The 26,247-nt window shown below is 36.9% G+C and overlaps 1 protein-coding gene across 3 annotated transcripts in view; it reads left to right on the top strand.

Annotated features, from left to right (window-relative positions):
• The window catches only part of HIPK3 (homeodomain interacting protein kinase 3), a 92,107-nt gene extending 69,287 nt beyond the window's left edge, over positions 1-22,820 (top strand). Inside the window, exons 4-17 of one of the 3 annotated variants that reach the window (XM_080815788.1) lie at positions 5,894-6,013; positions 6,657-6,743; positions 7,267-7,451; positions 8,651-8,810; positions 9,203-9,326; positions 14,383-14,504; positions 14,766-14,890; positions 14,981-15,142; positions 15,297-15,359; positions 15,649-15,948; positions 16,244-16,384; positions 19,480-19,715; positions 20,251-20,378; positions 21,245-22,820. In XM_080815788.1, coding sequence (XP_080671914.1) covers positions 5,894-6,013; positions 6,657-6,743; positions 7,267-7,451; positions 8,651-8,810; positions 9,203-9,326; positions 14,383-14,504; positions 14,766-14,890; positions 14,981-15,142; positions 15,297-15,359; positions 15,649-15,948; positions 16,244-16,384; positions 19,480-19,715; positions 20,251-20,378; positions 21,245-21,721 — 2,430 coding nt within the window. In that variant the 3' untranslated portion in view covers positions 21,722-22,820. Of the gene's footprint in view, positions 1-5,893; positions 6,014-6,656; positions 6,744-7,266; positions 7,452-8,650; positions 8,811-9,202; positions 9,327-14,382; positions 14,505-14,762; positions 14,891-14,980; positions 15,143-15,296; positions 15,360-15,648; positions 15,949-16,243; positions 16,385-19,479; positions 19,716-20,250; positions 20,379-21,244 lie in introns of all 3 variants that reach the window. The other 2 variants (XM_080815787.1, XM_080815786.1) reach the window with 2 other exon arrangements.
• The last annotated feature ends 3,427 nt before the right edge of the window (positions 22,821-26,247 follow it).

The raw sequence follows: 26,247 nt of genomic DNA, 5'->3' as shown, positions 1-26,247 counted from the left end.
TGCTTCAGAATTCTCTCTGGCCCTCTGCCCCTCCTTCCCCATCTTTCTCTCTCCCTCTGTCTCAGATAAATAAATCTTTTTAAAAAAAAGGGTATGAGAGGTTAAGGATTTGGTGATTTTACATGTTGCTGAGATGAGCCTAAAAGTCATTTAATGTTACTAGATTAGATGTTATCATTAACTTTAATCTCTTATCTTCTTACAGTGATTTTCTACCTATAAGCCGCCTCTTTTATGCTAGGCTTCCTATAGTCTCTACCTTTCATCCTCCATGTTCAGCGTATCTCTTAGAAGGTAGTTTCTGTAACATTTTCCATACATCCTGGTTTCCTTTGGCCTTTTACCAACCACTAACTTTGATGCAGATGCTAGACGGGTGCTAGCTTTGAAAGAGTTGGTGGTCTAGTTGGGAGAGTCCCAATAGTCCCTTAGTTGCTGAAGGACTGAAGTTACCGTCAAATGCTAGAAGTATACCTCTGGTTTTGTGGACTACAAGTCATGACACATATAGTATTCTAGCGCCAGACACCATCTAGTGGCAACTTCAGATTGATTTGCTGCTGTATGTTGAATGGGGACATCTACGGATCTCATCTAGGACACCTGACATTAGTACTGAAAAGGACCCTACAGATTATCTATTTACTATTCCTTCCTGTATTATAAAAGGGATAACCGAGGCCCACAAAAATGAAATGACTTGTCAAAAGTCACAGTGGTAATTTAAGACAAAGCCCTGATCAAAGCTTTTTCTAAATTCCGTAATAGATTTTTTTGTTTTTAAACTGGGAACAGGTGTTAATCTGATCCAGATTAACAGTATTTTCAGAATGTATATTACTTTACTTCCAAAAGAATATGATAATTAAAAAGTATATTAGCATATGGCATCAATAGTTAAGTAATTATTAGTTTGGTATTTTAAAAGTTATTTTCCAAAATATATGAGTGGAAGTGAATAGGAGTGATGATATAAGCATTCTTGTTTTGATTTCAATCTTAGACTTCATATACTCATTTCCAAATATGTGTGCTATATAGGTTTTGATAAATGTCTATTTTCAAGATAAGGGAACTCCCTCTATTCTTAATTTTCTGATTATTATTTTTTTTCCTAAATTGGTTTTTGACTTTCAGATGCCTTTATGCATCTATTAAAATGATCATCTAAGTGTTTTTAGGTGTTTTTTACTTTAGTTTACTTATTAATGTGGTTGGATTTCACAGATTTTCACCAGCTTCCTAGATTATGATTGTCTATTTAGAATGTATAGAGGCCATCAATAAGGTATTCCTTTATCTGTTATCTGTTCCCTGTTCTAGTCATCAGCTGCCCTGATATACTTGGACACCTAATTGGGGTGCTGTTGCTATTTTATTTTTAAACTTACTCTTTTTTTTCTTACAGTGGCAGTACAGTGGGTAATGGCAATACTATTAATTAATACTTATTGAACTCTTTTGTATGTCAGAAAACTGTTCCTACACTTTCATTAATTCATTTAATGCTCCCAACAACCTTATACTGCTAGAGGTACATACTACTATTGCCTCTGTTTTACGGATGAGGAAACCAAGTTGTGGAGAAGTTAAATAACTTGCCCCAAGAATCCAGCACAGGCAATATGCATCCAGAATCTATGCTGTTAGCAGTGGACCACTACCTTATGGATAATGATACTTTCAAGGCAATATGGGGGAGAGTTAAAAGGGCCCAACTAAAAACCCTGCTGCAGTCTGTGCTCAGATTCTGGCATGAGCCCTCTTCCAGACTCCACTTTCATCCTACCACTGGGTCTCTGCTGTCACTGGAAGAGGGTGTTCATGGTCTTTATGTTAGTTTCTCAAATCCGTCAACCTCCACCCGTATTCTGTCTGCAGCCTGAGTTCTAGGGATGGAGCCAGGAGTTTAGTTTATCACTTTGTCCTGTGATAACATTTTGTACAAATGTTTATCTCTCAATATATGTTGTACAAGATAGTCTTTTTTTTTCTGTTTTGCTTTTATTAATAACATTGCTTTTAACAACAGAAATAATCTTATTACAGATACATCAGCATTATTTATAAAGGGGAAGCTCAGCCAATTAATTTGGGAAATTCAGTTCAACACAAACATGACAGTTCTATATTTTATACATGTACTAATAACTTTAAAATAATATAAACCTAAAATTGACAGAACCAAAAGAGAAATAGATAAACCCACAATCATAATTAGAAATTTTAGCACATTTCTTTCAGTAATTGATGGAGCAAAAATAGAAAAATGATCAGTATATAAAGGATTTGGGCCTGTGATTAACTAAGTTGATTTAATGACACAGACGTAGAGTACTACATCAAGTACTATGTGCAAAACTGCAGAATGCACACTTTTTAAGTGCACATGGAACATTTACAAAAACAAAGACTTTCTATGAAATATGTTGTAACTTACTCCTTTACTCTTGTTGGTATGTCTTATATCTAACCTTCATTTAACTTAATGCAATAACAGGTTTCTTTTTCCCAAAGGAGGTGAAAAACAACTTACGGTAGGCTCATAATTACTATATACTTAAAAGCCACATTTGAGTCACCAGGAAAAAATATGCAGATTATTTTAATTCTTCATTATGGGGTTTGTGTTCTAGCTCTTTAATCATCTTTGTCATCTATTTCTTAAAGCTTCTCCAAGGTAATTTCCTCTTTAAATTTTGGATTCTACAAGTAGGCCCTGACCTTGCTGAGAATTTCGTATGTGTCATATTTTCTCATCCATGCATTTCATTTCCATTCGTACACAAACGAGTGGTATGTGTGTTTAGAGAAGGCTGCCCTGCGAATTGGTGCTATGCTGGAATCCCTTCCTGTCATAATTGTGGGTGTGCTGTCTTGTTAGTGTTCTGTGTATTGGATTGAACTTCTCTTTACCAGGGAAGTATCAAAAACATTCTAGGGAATTAAATAATATTTTTATGGGTGGATGGACAGTGTTAACTTTGTAAATGGTGGTGGTTCTTGCAAAATGTTTGCTGTAGTTTATATAGAATCTCATCAAGAACAGCTAAAAGTCTGAATTCATAACTCCAATTATTTTCCTTGATAATTTCAAGTTGTACCCCATGTAAGAAAAATAAAATGGACTATTTCAGTTCCTGAACGTTACGAGGAAGTGGTAATCTTTAAAGTTCTTTTTGTCAGGCTGTTTGGTTACGTAGAGACCTTCTCAAGTAAGCTGGCTCAAGTAAGAGTCCTTGTACTTATGTCCAAACTGTCACAAAAATCCAAGAATGGAGCTATAATATGACAGCATCTTGTGAAGTCTGGAGTTGGAGGTGCTTTTGGTTTCAAAGGAACACTTAAGGGAATTAATAGATATCAGTAGAACTTCACTTTGGTAGGGATCCTAAGTGTGACTTAGCCGCTCTTCTCTGGTTCTAACTTGCTACTCAGAGTTTCTGCTCACTCTGGACTTTGGTTAGGTTAGCATGGCCACCGAACTCCAGCTCCATTTTATAACCTATAGCTTATCCTTCAGTAGTGATTGCTGTTTGTTAATTCATATCCCTGACATTATAAATCTAATTTGCTTATTAGCTTATTTCTAGTCAAGTTCACAGCATGGATTTATGAATTAATTGCTTCTGAGTCAGGCTTTCACCCTTCATTCACTGGGGATGGAGGAGGGTGAGTCCCTTCATGTATTAGAGGGTATAGATAGAACAGTTTTCTCTCTCTCTCTCTCTCTCTCTCTTTCATTCTTCCTTTCTTTCTTTTTTGTCAGAGAGCACAAGCAGGGGGAGTAGTAGGCAGAGAGGTAGGCTCCCTGATGAGCAAGGACAGCCCCCCCCCCCCGCCCACCGCAATGTGGGACTCCATCCCAGAACCCTGGAATCATGACCTAAGCCGAAGGCAGACCCATAAAACGACTGAGCCACCCAGGTGTCCCTGGAACAGTTTTTCTTTAGAAGACAGGACAGGCGTTATGACCAAAAATAAATTCACAAGATCACTTGCCATTTGTTTTGTTTTTAGTGCTCTCTCAGATTCATAGGTACATTAATTGTCTTATTCTCCATGTTCTTTAGTACTTTGTTTTCTTCTTCATAATAGCTTAATTGCATATTATGTGCTTAATATTATATGCTTAAATATTTATTCTACTGAATTATATGCTTTTTCAGATTGTCACTATGTTTTATTCATCTGCATATCTTTAGCATCTGATATAATAAATGCTCTGTGTATGTTTGTTGAATGGTTGAACACCTTTCCTACCATCGGAGAGACTCTGATGTAGCATTTAGGTACTGGACCCTTGGTACTTCTCACTTTCTGTTTTTTGTAGAACAAGGAACTCAGCCACTTAGGAGATGTGGAGTGAGGGGAAGACACCACACTTTAATGAAATGAAACTGATTTGTAAGGTGGTGATTTTAGTTATCATTTCATGTGAAATTAGGGATGCAAATATGTATAAACATCTCTCTTGTCAGGAGATTTAACAGTCTAGTAGGGAAAACAGACATAAAAAAGAATTGTAATTTAGTGTTCAGTGCATTAAGATGGTTATATTTTAGGTTTGATGGAAACACAGAGGAAAGGGATTACCTCTGTTTGAGATGGTTAGTCATAGCTTTATAGAGTAGTTCTTGATCTGGGTCTTGATGAAGGAATGGTAAAGCTTGTCGCAGGATCTGGTGAAGTTGAGTGGGGAGGCGCACAGGGACACTAAGGAGTTAGTAGGTTAGGAAGGAGAAACCAGCCCATGAAAAGCTTAGCGTGGTGCTAGATGGGGCTGCTCCTTTACAGGACCATGTGAAGAGTGGGGAAGAGATAAAGCCAGAAGGCCTGTATGCGGGGATTAGAGGTTTGGATTTCATCCTGTAGGTGGTAAAGTGATTTTACACTAGGGAGTAAAAGATTTGCATTTTACCAGAATGGCCGTTAGCAGTGTGAATAATGAATTGGGGTAAATGGATGACATTAGGGAGGCAGATAAACTACTTTAGGAGGCTTGTGAAATTGTATAATGCAGAATTGAAGAAGACCTGAAAGAGGGTTGGAGAAGAGGGGACAGTTATGAAAAATACTAATGAGGTAAAATTGTTAGGGTTTGGGATGTTGTAGGGAGAGAGATGAGGGAGAGGGTATGTGTCTGGTATGAATTTCAGGTTTCTGGTTTGGGAGGTTGGTATTGGTGTCTGTTGCTGGGAAATGCATGAAGATTAGCAGATTTCAGGGAAAATTCAGTTTAGGATATGTTCCATTTGGGGTGCCTCAGGTCCAGCCAGGTGGAGAGTTTCAGTAAGCAGTTGGATCACAGCTCCAGGGCTAGAGATAAATATTTAAGTACAGATTTAGGGATAAAACTGTGGGCACTTGGGGCTTATAGAGGGAAAGAGGACAGATAAAACTTCTTACCTTACTGATGAAGCCCTCTGCCTACTAGTTCAGTTTTACCTCTTGTCATTTTTCACTGAGTAAACCTCTGTGCTTCCAGGAGCCAAGTGTGTGGGTATTTTCTCCTGATTTTGCATATTTAGTCATATTACAACCTTAGCATAAATCATAGTCAGGTACCCCCCCCCCCTTCCAGGGCTAAAGAACTCTTAACTTGTTGTTTTAGACTCAACTTGAGCATCACCTCTTCTGGAGCTTTATGTGACTACAATTATTTAGGTGCCCCTTCTCTGTCTTTCCATAAGCACGTATTTATTATGGTACTTACAACCCTGTATTACAATTGTTTACTTGTATGCTCCCCACTAGAATTTCTTGAGGGCATAGACTACATCATTTAATTCTTGACCTAACTCTAGCTTAGTGTCTGATAGAGAATAGGTGTTCAGTTAATATCTGTTACATGTAAAGAATAAACTCTTAGGTTTTATAATCTCTTTTCCAGATCCGATATATTTCACAGACTCAAGGTTTACCGGGAGAACAGTTGTTAAATGTGGGCACGAAATCCACAAGATTTTTTTGCAGAGAAACAGATATTTCTCATTCTGGTTGGAGATTAAAGGTAATTCATTTTAAAAAATTTTAGAAAAACATTTTTTCTAAGATGCCTCATGTGGATAATATCCCCCATGCCTATTTTTCTTTTATTGTATTTCTTCTTCTGAATTTTCATTTTTGACCCCTCCCCACTTTTTAATGGGGGGGGGGAGAGCCTTCCCTGAATAATGTAGCTCATTCTCTAACCTGGCAACAAAATTATTAACTCATCTTAAATGGTTTTTTAAATTTTATGTGTGTAATTACTTTTGTGTTGTGTGTTTCATCTTCTCTATCCGGTTTCCCATTATTAAGCTTTATAAGGACCAAATTTCGCCATTTACTCCATAACCCAAGTACTTAATTTATTCCTAGTTCTTTGGGAGATTAGTAAAACCTCAGTGATTAACTTTTTAATCAGTTATGTACATATATATATATATATATATATATATATATTTTTTTTTTTTTTTTTTTTTTTTTACCTGAACCAAGCTCTTCTCATTTTTTTGGGTACTTTTAAAAAGTATGTTTTTGATAGTTACTCTTTTGAAATTCCTTGCCTAAGACTATTCAGTGTATTAGACTAAATGTGCTAGAACTAAAAAATAAAGAATTTTCAAATGATGGGTAATGTACTATTTTTCCTCTTTGACATGTCCAATAAGACACTAGAAGAGCATGAGGCAGAGACAGGAATGAAGTCTAAAGAAGCCAGAAAGTACATATTCAACAGCCTGGATGATATAGTGCATGTGAGTACCACAGCCGTGTTTGTTAGTCTTCTCTGCTTATGGTGATGGACTTGAATGCCAAGGATGCCACCCCATGTTAATCATCTTCTAAAGGACTGCAGAGTGCTTGCTGGATTTAAGGTTTTCAAACAAAATTGATTCTAATGTTTCAGCCTCTTGGGAACTAAATTGCATTTATCTTTATAAATATTTAATTTATACCATCCTGTGCTTTAGTAAAATATTTTTTTAAGAGGGAAAATCCTAGCTGTACCAATTTCTCTTCCTTATATTTTGTTAGAAGTGGAAATTTGTTAAAAAAATTTTTTCCTTGCTTTGAATGCTGTTTGGTACCTTGAAACATTTTGCAGATTTGTTAAAACTCAAGTACTCATTCTTGTTTTGAAATAATTGTAGTTCTCTGTTCTTTCCTGTGTTGTGGTATTTTTTTTAAACTGTGAGTCTTTAACATATACTACCTTCTGTGGCTTGCCTATTTATTTATTTATTTATTGACTGATGACTTGAAATTTTGATTTTATAGGTGAACACAGTGATGGATTTGGAAGGAAGTGATCTTTTGGCTGAGAAAGCTGATAGAAGAGAATTTGTTAGTCTGTTGAAGAAAATGTTGCTGATTGATGCAGATTTAAGAATTACTCCAGCTGAGACTTTGAACCATCCTTTTGTTAATATGAAACATCTTCTAGATTTCCCTCATAGCAACCAGTATGTTACTTTAAAATCTTTTAAAATGATCTGGAGAAATAATACTAAGTCTGTAGAAAATTAGTGTGTTAGAGGATGATTCAATATATTTATTAAATGAAAGTAAATGGAGTCAGTAGAGGTTAAGCTAACGTGGCCAAATTCACATGGACTGGTAAGTGGCAGCTAGTACTAGAACATAAATCTGAGTTGCATTCCAGTGTTCTTTTTCCAAAATACCATACTGAAATGACTGAGCGTCTTTGTTTTTATGTGACATTCTTACCTTAATAACCAGGTATGTATATATAATAAAAGGAAGTGTTAACAGTTTTTCATCCCCTTATGCGTCCTGCAAACTCCTTCTTTATTTTCCCTTCACACCATTTGCTTTCCCTGCCCACACCTTCTCCTCTGTGTTGTGGAAGGAAGGGAGGGTTTTTAATGGGTTAATGGAGATATATTCTCAAGTTGAGAAGGTCTTATCAGAGTTACCTTAGACAAATCTTTTTTTTTAATTTTTAATTTTTTATAAACTTATAATGTATTATTAGCCCCAGGGGTACAGGTCTGTGAATTGCCAGGTTTACACACTTCACAGCACTCATCATAGCACATACCGTCCCCAATGACCACAACCCAAACCTTAGACAAATCTTATGAATTCTTTGAACCCCATGCCTTTTAATATTTTATAAAACATTTTTAATATATTTATATAACTTAATATTATTTAATGACTGATATTAATATTTTTGAATGACTGAATAAAGAAGGTATAGGGACAAATTAGTATTCATTACTATGGATAACCCTTAAAATTGGTATTTTTATAAAGCTCAACTACTTTCCCCATCCCTGTTCCCAACAGTTAAAAATATCTAATGATTTCCGTATATAAGACTTGGAAAATAACATTATAACCATATACTTTGTACCAGTAGTTTAGGAATGTAGAGCTCTAGAAATTTAGGAAAAATTACTTTGGGCAGGGGTCATAAAACTAGATTGTGCTAGTCAAAAAATGCTTACTGTTGCTTTGATGTCTTAGAAAATACTGCAGATATAAGGTATACTTCCACTTGCTTTAAAATTCAATCTTGTGTAGGTTTTTCTGGTAGAAATTTTTTTCTTTTGGAAACTTTAAATTTTAAACTACTCTAAACATTTAAAATAATACTACAATTACCTTTCTTTCTTTCTTTTTTTTTTTTTTGCAGTGTAAAGTCCTGTTTTCATATTATGGATATTTGTAAGTCCCACCCAAATTCATGTGACTCAAATAATCACAATAAAACTTCACTTTTAAGACCACTTGCTTCAGGCAGTACTGCTAATCTGACAGCAAATTTTACTAAAATTGGCACATTAAGAAATCAGGTAAGAACTCAGAGTATTTAATAATTTATACTCCTTTTTTTTATGATTGCTTATTTTGCTTTTGAGGTATATGGAAGTCTTATGTCAGCTGTTAGAAGTCACATGCTGGTGAAGGTCTCACTGTGGTTATTTTGTGAAATCTCGAATATTTCAGGGAAACAATCAGAGCATGACTACTGAAGTTCATTTGTTTTATCACCTTTCACTCTGTCAGCATCCCCTACTTACCTTTCTATGCAGCAACCCTACAAATTGAGTAAAACCAGTTTCTGGGTCCATTTTTATCAATAGAAGTATGATTTTAAGAAGTGTATTCGAATTGTATTTGTAAAGCATGCATATAGCAGTTAGAAGACTGCTCAGGATAATGCTGCCTGTGCTCATCCTTTCAGGCATTAACCACGTCCGCTCATTCAGTGGTGCACCATGGAATTCCTCTACAGGCTGGAACTGCTCATTTTGGTTGTGGTGATGCCTTTCAGCAGACCCTGATTATCTGTCCCCCAGCTATTCAAGGTACTCTTTGATTTAAATTAGACTTTAAACTTAACTTTTAAACAAATTTAGGCATCTAGTAATTAAATATGTTGCATATATTTATATAATAGTGTGCTACATTTGAATTTAATTTAAGCTGATCAGTAGCCTTTAGACCAGTGACACTCCTCTCTTGACTGGAGCTCCATTGTAATTATCACTAACAAAATGGGTCGTATGATAATTATATTTCCTGTAGTGTCTAGCACAATGAAATACCTTAGTAGAAATTAACGAGTTTGGAAAGCTGTGGGGTTGTCTTTAGTGGTTATCATAGTTCCAGATATTTAGGTAAGTACCTTTTAGTTGTCTGTTCTTACGAGACATTGAAGTGACTGAGAACTCAGTTCTTTAAATTTTGGTCAAAGAAATTCCTTTTTTTTTTTTAATTTAAAATTTTTAAAATTTAAATTCAGTTAATTAACATGTAATATATTATTTGTTTCAGGGGTATAGGTCTGTGAATCATCAGTCTTAGACAATTCACAGCACTCACCATAGCACATACCCCTCCCAGTGTCCATCACCCAAACACCCTATCCCCCCCACCCCCCCGCCCCACAACCCTCAGTTTGTTTCCTGAGATTAAGAGTCTCTTATGGTTTGTCTCCCTCTCTTGTTTTGTCTTGTTTCATTTTTTTCTGCTCTTCCCCTGTGATCCTCTGCCTTGTTTCTTAAATTCTGCATATCCGTGAGATCCTGTGATAACTGTCTTTCTCTGAGGACTTATTTCACTTAGCATTATACCCTCTAGTTCCATCCATGTTGTTGCAAATGGCATGATTTCATTTTTTTTGATGGCTGGTCAAAGGAATTTTATCCCAAAATTTTAGAGTCTTGTTTTTTGCCCATACCTTAGGATTAAAAAGAGATTGATTTTTGACTCAGTTAGATTATATCCCTTACTTAGATAAAAAGGAAATTAAAACTTCAAGTGAGATGAGTGGCAGAATACCTTTTGAAGAGCCATAAATTCTCAAACCACGGAACTTGTTAGTGGTTCTTAAAAGACAGTAGCAGCTAGTGTTATGGCTGAAATAACCAGATAAAACATGACTTATAGGTCCTTTCCTAGCATTTTGTCTTTGCTAGGCTTTAACCTCTAGTTCTGTCTTAAAGCAAGAGGTTAACTCAGATGAGGCCCTAAATGACTCTTGGAAGTGCAGTGGGAGTACTGCATAGTGTTGGGGAAAGTGGTCGGTGCTCAATCAGGATGCCTGAGATATTCTCCTGTTCTCTGGCGTTTGCGGTGTCATTCTAGATGAGTCTGTTAACCTGTTTTCAGCCCTAGTCAAAGGAAATGGGCTGAATAGATAGTATCTTGGTGAGTTCTAACTCTAGTATTTCTGTATTGTGTGGGTTATTTGAAATTTTTATTTGATTTAAGGATTTGAGCAATGTTTCTAAAGTTCTAATATGTCCTACAGTGCCTTAAGCACTGAGGTATGTCTGTTGACTTGATTGGCTGGAAATAAGAGATGTGAAAACATGGCCACTCTGCAGCCGTTTTTGTTCTGCTTTATTTTAATCTTTTATATATATTGGATTTTCGTATAAGGTTTCGAGAGAAAGATTTGTAGCACTAAAGATAAAAAACAACAGCTTAGATGGTTGATTTTTAAGATGAAATTGTGGGCCAGGGTGGTCTTTAAGTATCTGTGATAGTAACCCATGGCCGGGGGTAATAAAAACACCCACATCATCATGATGTCAGCACTCTTAAAGATGCAGTTGTGTTTATTTCTTTGTTTTTCCTTAGTTGTTAATTATAAAAATTTCAAACCTATAGAAAAGTTCAAAAAGAATAACATAATGCCTTCTGCCCTAGATTCAACAGTGTTAACATTTTGCCATATCTGCTCTGTCTACCTTTCTAGACATAGGTATATTGCTTGATAGTGGTAGACATTTTGCTTCTAAATACTTGAGCATGCAAGACTGATGCTTCTTTGTTTTTTAATCAGTTATCATGTAAGTGGGGTCTTGACAGATGCATTTTCACTCAGATGAGTTTTTACTCTGTACTAATAAATAGATTCTTAAGTTCTTTTTTGTTGAAGTAGGCTCCGTGCTGTGTGGAGCCCAGTGGAGCTTGAACTTATCTTGAGATCAAGAGCTGAGCTGAGACCAAGATTTGGATGCTTAACCAGCTGAGCCACCCAGGCACCCCAGATTCTTTTCTAATAATTTTCCCGTTTACCAAAGTCAACTTGAGGTTCACTCACTTGCAGCGTGGTGTAGTTCATCAAGATTTAGAATAGCAGCTCTTTTTTTCAGAGCCTACCTTCTGTTTGTAGCAAAAATTTAAAAGGCTTGTGAGACACACTTCTAAACACAGTCAAGCATCATTCTTAAAACATTCAGTGAGGCATCAGAGAAATCTTTTCTCTTTGAATGTGCCTTATAGTTGATAAAAGATTAGTAACCTTTCTATACATTATACATTGCCAACAGCTATATGATTGGTTCATAATGAGGGTAGCAAGGAAAAGGAGATACCAGCAGACTCATTAACTGTTTAAATGCCAACAGCAATATTTGGGAACTAGAATTAGCAGTTAAGACAAAGCAAAATACTTGTTAGCTTGTGTAACAGGTATATTGTAGCAGGACATGTAGGTTTTGTAAATATGTTGGCTCATCATTTCTTGTCTTAGTATAGTGTCTAGCTTTCCCTCTAATCTGCTTTAGGATCTCTGTAGAAAATCTCAATATTGGTCTTCTTACTGCTTTCACTCATAATGTGCTCCAGTCCATTTTGAAGAAAGATTTTACTTTATTTTTTTATTTTTAAGGATTTTATTTATTTATCTGACAGAGAGGTAGAGAGAACAAGTAGGCAGAGCAGCAAACAGAGGGAGAGGGAGAAGCAGGCTCTCTGCTGAGCAGAGACCCTGATGCAGGGCTGGATCCCAGGACCCTGGGATCATGATCCTAGGATCATGACCTGAGCTGAAGGCAGATGCTAAATGACTGAGCCACCCAGGTGCCCCTGAAGAAACATTTTAAATAGTTATTGGGCAGCTGTTGGGGAGCAGTTATGGCACCATTATAGTTTGTATTTTAAGTAAATTTTATGTCTGTCCCACTTTCCATTTTTTACTTTGGGGGTACAGTGTACCCCCAGTGTAGGTTCATCATGCCTTTCATATATTCTCCATACTACACATATAACATGTAGATAGAGCTATATTGGTACCTTTTTTAGGTTAAGAAAGACTTAGGCAAGCTCTTATTTAACAAATTTGAGTGTATATTAAACAAGTATTTAACATTATTTTGGCAATCTGAAGAGCTAGTTATTCATCCCCTCTGGTTGAAAGCTGCTGTTTTAGAATCAAATACATTTCAACAAAATTCTCCTGTTGTACTAGAACAATCTTTAAGCTTTTGTGCCCTGCTGTGCAGGTATTAAAGCAGATCTAATCAAACAAAGATGAAGTTTCAGCTAACCTAATAACTATATAGAAAATTGGGATCTTAACCATGTTGAAGTTAATAAAAATAAGTTAGACCTCACAAGGAAAGAAGATAATAGGAGAATTCTTCTCATTATAAGGCATCAATTATGAGGATAATTTAAGGGCAGCTTGATTTTTGTTGGGATTTGAGAATTTGCTCTGTCCTTTCATCCTTGTCCAAGTGAGTTCTGCTTTTTTCTCTGATGAGATTATCTATTGCTGCCATATATCTACACTGCCTGGGTATGCTTATATTCCATTTCTTGGAGAATTTGCTGATCAAGACATGCTTTTCGGAAGAGTGAGAAGGTCAGTTTAAAAAAAATAATCTGTAGATCTTTGTTAAACTTAATTCTAGCTTTTTAGGTGGAGCTCAGTGGGTAGAACACCCTGGTGGTAGGAGAAAAGCCTCTATGAAGAAAAATAAACACAACTAAATTCACATTCTTTTTAGGATTAACACTTATAATGTATTTGTGCAATACAATTATAGGGTTATTTTTCAATAATAAAATAAAACAATTGTAGTATTTTTCTCTTACGACTGATCAGAAACACGTAAGATCATGTTTATGCAAAAACTACTGATACTGAAATAATCTGCCAGCCTATGTTAAAAGTCACTGCTCAGGAGACTGCAACTGTAAAGTAGTGAATTTATTCTCATAACTGAGCTTTCTGAGCTTGGAGAATGTCCCTAAAATCTTGAGTCAAAGTTCTCATTTGAGGTGATACTATTTCAGTGTTTCAAAGTTTAATATAAGACAGCATTTGTAAGGTACTTTTGCAATATATGACATAGAAGTATTAATAGGATTAACATGACTGGCAGTCCTGCTTTCTAATTTTCCTAGTGGGTGAGCAAAGTGGAACATGTTTATCTTGGAGTTCCAGTAGCTTTCTCCTAGGAATACTAGTAGAGTAAGCCACATTGGTCAAAACTCAGCTGTATCATCATATTAGGCATGAAAGATTATTTTGCTTTTTCTTTGGAGGTTGAAATGAGTGTGTCACCCCTGAATTTTCTTGACTCAGGTAAACAATGATGGCCATTGAAGTGTGAAGTTATGATACATTTCCCCACCTTTGATGCCAAAAGTGTAAGATCCTGTTAGAGTTCTTAAAGAAGAGAATACTAAGCATAGCTGAATTTGTATGAGAAGATGTACATTACCTGCTAGAAGATCAGGATGTTGGGCTAGACTCACCTTTCCATGTCCTTTATCATAGTGGCAAAACTATTTAAAAAGGAAATAAAGCTAGAATAGCAAACTTTTAAAGGAATGGGAGGTTTCAAGAAAAATAAATGATTGGACTTGGTGGTGTGCATTTTAAAGCAGTAGAAGGAGAAGCTTTATATCAGTTTTTGGAATGATGTGCCATTAGGTAGGTAGAAGGAACCTCACTTTCCTAATGGATTGCTTTGTTAATGCTATGAACATTTTATGTCGGAGATGGTTTTAAAATCCTAATCAGAATTTTAGAAATTCTTTGAATTTAGAAGAGTTTTGTAAGTGAACTCAGAGAAATAGTTTTTGATTTAAGAACTGTGTTTTCTTTTTCCTTTGTCATAGGTATTCCCACAACACACGGTAAACCTACTAGTTATTCACTAAGAGTAGATAACACAGTTCCCCTTGTAACTCAGGCCCCAGCTGTACAGCCACTACAGATCCGACCCGGAGTTCTCTCTCAGGTTGGTAATAATTTATTATTTTTGCACATGTATTGTCATCCTTATTCTCAAGTAAGGCACTGATCTACTTGTAATATACCAGCCTGTGCTGCTGAGAAATAGTGAAAGTGATCTGGATGGGAATTCCATCTTCTGTAGTTATTGGCTTTGACTTTTATATAATTATTAATGATTGTTACCCTAATGTATTTTTGATTTTAAGATGGAGTAATGATGAATTACTTGTAACTCACAGGCTTTTCTTTGCTTCTGGTTTAGCAGACCTGGTCTGGCCGAACGCAGCAGATGCTTGTACCTACCTGGCAGCAGGTCGCACCCATGGCTCCTGCGACTACTGCGTTAACCTCTGAGGGGGTGGCTGGTTCCCAAAGGCTCGGAGACTGGGGGTAAGTTAAAAACGAAAATACTTGCTTGTGAAGTTTGCAAAATACATCTTGCTCTAGAAGGAATTCAATTTTTCTAAACTTTCTCCCTAGGAAAATTATTTCACACAGTAATCATTATAGCTCAGTGATGCCACAACCTCTTCTAACCAACCAGATAACTCTATCGGCCCCGCAGCCAATTAGTGTGGGCATCGCGCATGTTGTGTGGCCTCAGCCTGCCACTGCGAAGAAAAACAAGCTGTGCCACAACAGGTCAGTGTCCGTAGTTTAACTTTCCTCTGCATTTTGAAAATTAGTCTTTAAATTTTGCATGTACACTAAAGGGTCACTCTGTCTTATTATTCAAAATGACCTCTTTGATAGCTTTGTTACAAACACTAAGCCAGCTCCCTTCTCAATTTCTCAGAGGTATTTTGGTAAAACTAATGGAATGGGAGCCAGGAAGAGAGGAAATAAATGCTTTCAGTTGGTAAGATTGTCTTTATTGCCCTTTTGATTTGTTATCTACGTATTATTTTAGACAATTTTAGACACTCAGATACCACATTTACCAAGAAATGACCATTTTAATGTATGTAACTGCAATCTACAGTGATAGTTCTAGAGATAATATATTTATAAAACGATCTATATGTTAGTACGTTATATACATGATCTTGAACACGTGAAGCTTCACATTCATTTTAACAAGATGTCTTAGAAAAATGTCATGTGTATATTTTGATTATAGGAATGACACGTTATTCCTTTGATTGCAGGAGTAATTCGTTGCAGAATACGAATGTCCCACATTCAACATTTATTTCTCCAAAGATAGTAAATGGGAAGGATGTGGAGGAAGTACGTTGTATAGAAACACAGGACAATCGTAACTCAGAAGCAGAGGCGAGAGACTGTTGTGAAACATCTGTCCGGCAGGACTCTGATTCATCAGTTTCCGACAAACAGCGGCAAACCATCATCATTGCTGACTCCCCAAGCCCAGCAGTGAGTGTGATCACTATTAGCAGTGACACTGATGAGGAGGAGGAGCCATCCCAGAGACACTCACTCAGAGAGTAAGTGCCCAAAGCAGTTCCTTGTGTTGATGCCACATCCTTACATAGTGATGGCGCCCTCTGGTGTGCTGAAAAACACCTTTCTGGGACTTACCTCTGGTCTGTCAATGTCCTTTGGAGTAAACATCCTGAATAGTAATTAACATGATTATTATAGTATTTCTCCTCTATTAGTAAACTGTAGGTTTTTGTCCATGTAGGGGACGCTGAACTGCTTCATATCCTTAATTAAATAATGGAAATTAGGGCTACTTCTCATTTTTGACCTATGGTTTTCCCATCCCTCTTTTGCTAGATGTAAAGATAGTCTGGATTGTGAAGCTTGCCAGAGCACTTTGAATATCGATCGGATGTGTTCATTAAGTAGTCCTGACAGTACTCTGAGCACCAGCTCCTCAGGGCAGTCCAGCCCATCCCCTTGCAAGAGACCGAACAGGTAAGGGAATCTGTGGTGGCATACCATGAATACTGGGTCTGCTGAAAAGCCGGTAATTTCTTTTGTTGTTTATGTAAATAAGTGCCTGTCAGTTTACCACAGTGGCTTCTCTCGTGAATATAATTTTTTAACCAGATCACTTTTTAGAAACTTGAGTTTTTTGTTTGGTTGTGGTTTTTTTGTTTGTTTGTTTTTTAGATTTTATTTGTTTATTTGATATATAGAGAGAGACAGCACAGCAGGGAGAGTGGCAGACAGAGGAAGTGGGAGAAGCAAGCTCCCCACCAAGCAGAGAGCCTGATGCAGAACTTGATCCCAGGACCCTGGGATCATGACCTGAGCCCAAGGCAGATGTGTAACTGACTGAGCCACCCAGGCACCCCTAGAAACTTGGGTTTTAAGTAATGCTTTTCTTTTATTGTTGTAGAACACATCTAAATGAAAAATTGAGCTTCTAATAAATGAGTTTTAAAGAATCATTTGTTTTTGAAAGGATAGAAAAAGCCATGTCCTCAAGTTCTCCATGGACTACAATTATTACTTCAATTTGGAATAAGAACATACAGCAAAATAAATATTTTGGGAAAATAAAAGTAATTTTTGCATTATAAAGTAATAACCCACTGTCAGTAAGGTATCCAGTATGATTTTTTTCTCTCATTGGTGATTGATTTGCATGGGTTTTACTTTCCTTTCCTACTCTTTTTTTGGCCAGGGACATGCATTGCCACTAAAGTAGTGAGCTTTTCCTCATCAGCATGCTGTCCCAGCACATGAAGAGATAAACCATAAAGATCTCAGTAAAATACATTTGATTTCAACTTTTAGAAATTCTTTTTTTAGTGGAAACAAAATTTGAAAAATTCTTAAGTCTTAATTTTATACATTTGTTTTCTCTTTTTTTCTTAGTTGGGAAATATGGTATTGAATATTTTGGAAGATGTAAAGAAGTTTTAACACATCTTTTTGTGAACTGCTTATAATATGGTTTGGCAGTTGACATATATATACATTTCTGTAAATATATCTACATAAAAATATATTATGTAAAGGTACAAATAAATATAACTAAAAGTATATACATATAGGGGCGCCTGGGTGGCTCAGTGGGTTAAGCCTCTGCCTTCGGCTCAGGTCATGGTCTCAGGGTCCTGGGATTGAACCCCGCATCGGGCTCTCTGCTCAGCAGGGAGCCTGTTTCTTCCTCTCTCTCTGCCTGCCTCTCTGCCTACTTGTGATCATTGTCTGTCAAATAAAAAAATCTTAAAAAAAAAAAAGTACATATATAAAAAGAGATGCTTCAAATTGTTAAGTATGAAATGAATGATTAAAATAGACCATCACGGGGTTCCTGGGTGGCTCAGTGGGTTAAAGCCTCTGCCTTCGGCTCAGGTCATGATCCCAGGGTCCTGGGATCGAGCCCCATATCGGGCTCTCTGCTTAGCAGGGAGCCTGCTTCTTTCCTCTCTCTGCCTGCCTCTCTCCCTACTTGTGTTCTCTCTCTGTCAAATAAATAAATAAAGTCTTTGAAAAAAATAAAATAAAATAGACCATCACTAAGTCAGTCAGAGAAAAACAATTATCATATGATCTCACTGATATGAAGAATTTGAAAAACAAGACAGAGGATCATAGGGGAAGAGAGGGAAAAAATGAAACAAGATTTTTTTTCTAAAGATTTTATTTATTTATTTGAGAGAGAGTGAGAGAAAGCATGAGCGAGGAGAAGGTCAGAGGGAGAAGCAGACTCCCTGCAGAGCTGGGAGCCCAATGCGGGACTCGATCCTAGGACTCCGGGATCATGACCTGAGCTGAAGGCAGTCGTCCAACCAACTGAGCCACCCAGGTGTCCCAAAAATGAAACAAGATGAAACCAGAGAGGGAGACAAACCATAAGAGACTCTCAATCTTAGGAAACAAACTGAGGATTCCTGGAGTGGAAGGGAGTGGGAAGGATGGGGTGGTTGAGTGATGGACATTGGGGAGGGTATGTGCTATGGTAAATGCTGAGAATTATGTAAGACTGATGAATCATGGCCCTGTACCCCTGAAATAAATAATACATTATATGTTAATTAAAAAACAGAGAGAGACCATCACTTCTCTCTCCAAGAGGGGAGAGATTTTCATGGCCTGAGGGAGACAGGAAGAGAAGGGAAATAGGGGACTCTGGCTAGGCCTTTAGAGAGATGGGGAAGACCTTTCAGATCACGGTTTAGTTAAAAGGACCGCAATTACCACTAAAGATAATGAATCCTAACATTGGAATTTAATTTCATGTCACATGAAATTGACAATAGGTCACATGATTATGTTTTTATATTTCATTTAATTATCCAGAATAGTGGATCTTTTGTAGTGTTTTTTTTTTCTTTTAAGATTTTACTTATTTATTTGACAGAGAGAGAGACAGAGAGGCAACACAAGCATGGAGAGTGAGAGGGGGAGAAGCAGGCTTCCCACTGAGAAGGGATCCCAACATGGGGCTTGATCACAGTATCCTGGGATCATGACCTGAGCCAAAGGCAGACGCCTGATGACCGAGCCACCCAGGCGCCCCTCTTTTGTAGTGTCTTGATGAGATTTTCTGGAGTTTATAATGTGGAATTTTTTTTTAAGATTTTATTTATTTATTTGACAGAGAGAGATCACAAGTAGGTAGAGAGGCAGGCAGAGAGAGAGGGGGAAGCAGCCTCCCCACCGAGCAGAGAGCCTGAGGCAGACCTCGATCCCAGGACCCTGAGATCATGACCTGAGCTGAAGGCAGAGGCTTAACCCACTGAGCCACCCAGGCACCCTATAAAGTGGAATTTTATAAACCACTTTATAGTGTTTTATAAAGTGGGAAAGGAGAGAAAATAAAGTCCCAAAATGATGTACCTAAACAGGATAGGATTAGGGTTAACTGTCTGAATAGAGAAGTAACGTGAGAGTCTAGAAAGTCTATGAAGAAAAGGTTATTGGACAAGGAAGAATTTGTAATTAGATACAAAATAACTGAATGAAATTCTCATTAATTTACTGGAGCCTGGATAGTACTTAACTTTAAATGTAATGTTGAAAAACATATTACTCATAAAAATACTTTCTTGTAGCATGTCAGATGAAGAACAGGAAAGTGGTTGTGATACTGTGGATGGCTCTCCAACATCAGACTCTTCGGGACATGACAGTCCCTTTGCAGAGAGCAGCTTTGTGGAAGATGCTCATCAGAACACGGAACTGGTGACCTCGGCCAACACGGAGACCAAACCAGCTGTTTGTACTGTTGTGGTGCCAGCAATGGGACTAGAGAATGGATTAAATGCCGATGACCATATGGCAAACACGGGTAAACTGAGTCTGCCCTATTTCCCTTATTAGCCCTTCAAAAAGTCTTTTTTTTTTTAAATCTATTATTTTTCCCTTTTTTTTTTTAAGATTTTATTTATTTATTTGACAGACAGAGATCACAAGTAGGTGGAGAGGCAGGCAGTGAGAGAGGAGGAAGCAGGCTCCCCGCTGAGCAGAGAGCCTGATGTGGGGCTTGATTCAAGAACCCTAGGATCATGACTGAGCCAAAGGCAGAGGCTTTAACCCACTGAGCCACCCAGGCACCCAGCCCTTCAAAACATCTTAATTTGGGAACCTTAGAGGATAACATTGCCAGAAGTCATCTCTCAGTTTCCAACTTGATCCTGCCAAATCTGTCACAGAAAGGAAATCTTTCCTAATATCATTTGGTGCTGTGAACCATGAGATGTTTTTTCTCTATATGTAATTTTAAAGTTTGTCAAGTCAGTACTGTGTAAAATATCTAAAGACCTTTCTGATCTTTACATGAGAAGGGAAAAGCATCAACTGTCCACTGTTTTGTTCGTTGCCAGATTCTATATGCCAGCCATTAATAAAAGGCCGATCCGCTCCTGGGAGATTAAACCAGCCTTCCACGGTGGGTAATCGTCAGCAGAAACTGACATCAGCATTCCAGCAGCAGCATTTGAATTTCAGTCAGGTATGTTTTGTGAAGTCACAAGAGTCTTTGGGATTCAAAATTAGTGGTGTTTCATTTGGAAGCAGTGTTTCATTTTGGAGGAAAAAAGATTCTGACACTGTGTGCAGTCTTGAGAAATGTATCCCTTTTCATCATCTCACATACTAAGGAGAATTTGGTCTCATGCAGATTATCCATAGAACCTGAATTCTTCAGAAAGATTAGGCTTTTAGATTCTCTCAAATAATTTTTTAGTATGTCTGTTGTCATAGTGTCTTCCACTCAGAATGCACACTAGTGGATTGATGGCTGCATTTGTTGTGTCAGTCATGGTAATAGTCACACCTTACTGAGTCCTTTCCATCTGGTCAGTACTGTACCTGGCAGTTGTGATTCATTTTGGGAAAGAAGAGAGAATAGATGTTGGAGTCAGACATGTGTTTAGATCCTGGCTTTGCCAAGTACTATGCATATTACCTTGGCCAGATCTCTTCAACAAATCTGGACCACAGTTAGTGGGAATAATTGCTATGTTGTAGGGTTGTTTTGAAATTAAATAACATCACCTAGGTACGGTGTTAAGCTTTCCATAAAATAAGTGCTCCACAAATGGTAGCGATTGGTAGTGATGGGGGATGGTGATACCAGTAGCATTTGTAGTGGCAATGTTATATTATCATAGTACATAGTAATAAATATTAACATGTTTAATATTAATATGTACAAAACTGGTATTTTACTCTTCTCTGTGTTAAGTAGAAGTGGAGATCTGAGAGAACAGCTGTGGTTGATCAGTCACAGAGTATATCCTAATTTCCCTTTTTTTCTTCTTTTTAACTTATAAAATATGTATTCAGTCTTTTTTTTTGGTCTGTGTTTTTGGATAGGTTCAGCACTTTGGATCTGGGCATCAAGAGTGGAATGGAAACTTCGGACATCGAAGACAGCAAGCTTATATACCTAATAGTGTGACCAGTAATCCATTCACTCTTTCTCATGGAAGTCCCAATCACACAGCTGTGCATGCCCATCTGGCTGGAAATGCACACCTTGGAGGACAGCCTACTCTACTTCCATACCCATCATCAGCTGCCCTCAGTAGTGCTGCACCAGTGGCCCACCTCTTAGCCTCTCCATGTACCTCAAGACCTATGTTACAGCATCCAACTTACAATATCTCTCATCCCAGTGGCATAGTTCACCAAGTCCCAGTGGGCATAAATCCCCGTCTGTTACCATCCCCAACCATTCATCAGACTCCGTACAAACCAATCTTCCCACCACATTCTTACATTGCAGCATCACCTGCATATACTGGATTTCCATTGAGTCCAACAAAACTCAGCCAGTATCCATATATGTGAAAACTCAAAAAGAGTATATTGAGGAAGCTCAATGATATAAACATTTGATTAAAAATAAAAACATGGTATTTAATAAATATTAGCCATGGCACAAGAAAATTATTTTTGAATCATGTAGACTTGGGTGCAATTTAAACAACTTTGAGCTTTAAAAAAAAACTCACTTTTAATGTGTTTTGCACATTTGGTATAACTTGTCTTTGGTCATGTATCTTCTTATGTAGTAACTCTAGACAGGTGACTTATGGGAGCAGAAGTCCAGTTTTGCTCCTGCTATTTTTTATAAAATTGCCTTCTAACTAGTGCAAGACACATCCACATTTGGGAAGCCATTCTGTGTACAGACTTAGAGCAACAGATGCACATATGTCAGAATTACAGCATACAAGTGAATTGTATTATCTGTGTCTTAGTGTATAAATGTTGGGTCACTTACCTAAGAAATTGAGCTATTGTTCTTTACATTTGCATGTGTCTTTGCATGGGCAAAACATTGCCTAGACTTTGCTCTTAAATGTTGTTCTAATAATCTCAGCTGCATTGTAAACCGTTCCCACACATAGTGCCTTAAATATTTGAGGTTGTTAATGTTATTACCTATATATAAATGTTGAGGACTGCAGCACTTAAAATTCAGATCTACTCTTTAGTTTTCTTTTGATAGAGTAATGTTCATTTTTGGTTTTGTGTGGTATGATTTCAGGTTGTTAGCTGTTTTTTCCTTACTAAGAGGGCAGCATGTTTGCTATAGCTGAATTCTGCTGTCTGATTTTTCAGAATGATCTAGCTTCAAGAAAAGCAAGCAGTTAGTAGTGCTTAAGAAAAATTGATTCAGTATCTAATGGATAGTTGATATCTGTCACAACACAGCATTTTATATACTGTTAAGTGAAACTGCAATACAATCTAAGTTTATTTTGGGCGTGTTTGCTATATAATTGGATTTAATAAAATGTTTAGAGGTGCAGTAGGCATGACTTTGAGTAGATAATGAAAGAAAATGCAAAATGCTCATTGATTCATGATGTGGTTTCATCTTAGCTTGGGCAAACCATGCAGTATTTAATAAATAGTAGCAGAATATTTACTATTGAAGCTTGAAAAGATGTGAGTTCTTTGTGTGCAATTTTTCATTTATGCATGTGAGAGGATTTTTTTTTTTTTAAGTATTTTTTACATTGTAGTACTTGTTTTGCTTGTTGGTGGTGTTTGCTTATTTAATACATTCCGTCAGGGACAGAAATTACATGCTTTTTCTTTCCTAGGAAGTGTCTTGGGTTTTTCCCTTCTTATTTTCTTTTTTTTCTTTTTTGGTGGTGGTGGTTATGTTTAAATGAAGTTGCTTTTACAGCACCAAAGACTTAATCATCCATTTCCTATATAAAAGGTAGCTACTTTTTTGCATAGACCTCAAGTATATTGTAGTGTAGAGGTGGAATTTAAGGAAAGGTATTAAACAGGCTGTGTTTTAGCTTATGGGCAAGTAATAAATTGTATCATTTATCTTGAATGTATCATAGATAAGCTGCTATATAACGATTGCCACTTCAGATAGCTGTGAAATTAGGTGATTAACTAGTTGTTATTTAGCCTTCTAATTTCTGTATAAGTCTAATTACATGAAATAGAAGTTGGGGTTTTGATTTTTACTTTGCTTTTCTGTTTGGAGTGTCATTGTAACTACTGTATTGTAAATGATGGAAAATAATTGCATATGTTATTTTGGGGTGTGTTATTTGCATCAGTATTTTATCTCTATTAATGTTTGTGCTCATCACTGCATATAAAAAACTTGGATGTATCAATGTAACTTAATTTTTTATTTTCATACTGGCATTGTAGACACTTGAGAAAGCTGTATCTTGCAGGCTTGACTTAACTTTTTTTCCTTTAAAATCTGGAATATAATCTTACAGCATTTACTGGAATAAACAGTACAAAGCATTTGAGTGTAAAACTCCTCAAATGTTTTGGATTTACAGCATTTCTTTGATAAATGAATTGCATACCACTAGTACAGCTCTAATACAGCGTTGACAATAAGCTAATAGTGGATAAACTTTTCTTTACTCCATTAACACAAGCAGTGTTTTATTTAATAATCATCAATGAAATAAATGTGCCTGACATTGATTTTAAAAATTACAGTATTAGATCATAAAATTAAAACCAGCAGTACATTTTTAGTCACACTGAAAATGAAGGACTTAATTTTCCCCACAAGTTTCAGTGTTTTTAGTAATCAATTCTATGCATTTTATATAAATAAAAAAATATATATACATATATATTACACAGAAAAAAGGAGTAGCCTAAGATTAATTTAAAAGATTATTTACAGATGGCAAATTTATGGAGTCACTATTTAAGTAAACTTGCTGCCCTCCACAGCTTATTAATTTTATTTATATGGTCTGGCAGATCACTGGTATCTGCTTGCTTCTTAGAACAGAATCAATGCTGGCCGCGGATGTTTCAGAAACACCAAGTGCAAAGGATCGATTTCTGTACAACAGGTACAAAACTGGCGCAGTTTTACTTTCATCCAGGGCCGTATTTACTACCCTGAAATGTCGTATTTTCTGTATTTCACTTCCAAGACTCAGATGGTCTTGTTAAATGGACAGTAAATGTTTTCATAATAGTGAAGTTTGATAGAGGCGTACCCTGGTTGAGTACACTGCTCTTAACCGATTCTAATCATGGGCTTTTTAATGTTTTAAAAATTAAAAATGTCAAAATCCTGCTAACTTCTAAATTCAACATACCGACAAGAGAATTTGGATTTATACCTTTAACTCTTTAAAACCATTTTACCAGTTTTCTTTGGTTTTACTGCTTTCTTAAATAAAACACTGCATGACTTCCAAGTTGCATATTTGCATAATATTTTAATTTGCAATTTTTTTTAACCAAATACCCTGATATTTACTTTTCTTTTCCTTCAGGGTGTTTAAATATGTTACTGTAGTAGCAAAGCCTTTTCACTTTTTCAAATCTCTACTACTAATTTTAATCTTGGTTTGTGTTATGTAAAAGTTAAATCATACACTGCAAGGTGTAGGAAGATTTGTTTTAATGAACCCAATGATATAGATTTGATTACTAAGTTTGAACTGTTAACTGTTTAACAATTTTAGACTTGTGGCTTTCTTTCTTTGGTTTGTTTTTGCTTTTTCTTCCATGCTACACTAGTTTGCCATGTAGCAATTGCACTGTGCAATATTACAATAAGGACTGGGAAAATTTTTATGGATGTAATGTCTATTACGGTTTGCGCTAGTATTTCTTTCTAGTTCTCAGTGATTTAAATGTGACCAAGCCTTCTGTACTTTGTCACAAAAAGCGGGTTTTCCAGGTGACTATTTTGGTGAGTGTCAAAATAAGAATTTATGGTGTATTACTGTCGATTCACTTTGAATTAAAATATATATATTGCAGCAAACAGCTTGTTGCCTTTTTTTCCACCCAGGACTGCTTACAGGGGAGGGAAGAAAAGGGGCAGTGACACTTAGTACCTAACTTACATCAGTCATCTCATTTAATTCTCAGAACCACTTGTGAGATAGGTATTATTTTCACCATTATGTAAATAAATGAAGAAATAGTTTCAAAATATTTAGGTAAGTTGTCCAGAGTCCCAAGGCTGAGTGGTGAATCTCATCTCTGAACAAGGCTGCCTAATCATAACTAATCTACTTTCCACCGGTTCTTTTTGTTTTTGTTTTAAAGATTTTTTATTTGAGGGACAGTATGTGCAGGAGCAGGGGGAGGGGCAGAGGGAGAGAGAATGTCCATCAGACTCCCTGCTGATCGTGGAGCCTGATGTGGAGCTTGATCTCATGACCGGGAGATTGTGACCTGAATCTTAACTGACGGCCACCCGGGCGCCCCTCCACTAGTTCTTTTTAAACTGAGACCTGAGGCAGTGTTCCAGAGGTCCTGCACCTACAAGATAACCACGACCTATTTCCTCTGAATATTGTTACCTTGAATATTCTTTGAGGTAAATATTTCTGTTTAATATGGTTGAATGAAGAGTAGGGAATTCACACATATTTTTAAGATGTAAAAAATGAGACTTAAGGGATGCCTGGGTGGTGCAGTCGGTTAAGTGTCCGACTCTTGATTTCAGCTCAGGTCATGATCTCAGTCATGAGGTTGAGCCCTGTGGTGGGCTCTGTGCTGGGCATGGAACCTGCTAAATGTTCTCTCTATCTCTCTCCTGCTCCACCCCCCCCCCCCCCCCCCCGCTCACTCATGCTCCGTCTCTCTCTAGAAAAACAAGCATAAGAGTTCAAAAGAATGTTGTTGTAGGAGGCCAATTTAACTTACATCCTCAAATAAAATCTCATACTTCAAGGATTGGACTTACTAAGGATTTTTTAGGTTTTTTTTTTTAAGATTTTATTTGTTATTTCTGTAGAGCGGGGAGCCTGATTCAGGGCTCGATCCCAGGACCCTGGGATCACGTTCTGAGCCAAAGGCAGACGCTTAACCAACTAAGCCACCCAGATGCCCCAAGG

This window comes from Martes martes, assembly GCF_963455335.1.
Source record: "Martes martes genome assembly, chromosome: 10".
Taxonomy (NCBI): domain Eukaryota; kingdom Metazoa; phylum Chordata; class Mammalia; order Carnivora; family Mustelidae; genus Martes; species Martes martes.
The sequence above is the reverse complement of the archived record's forward strand: the minus strand, read 5'-3'. Positions and strand labels throughout refer to the sequence as shown.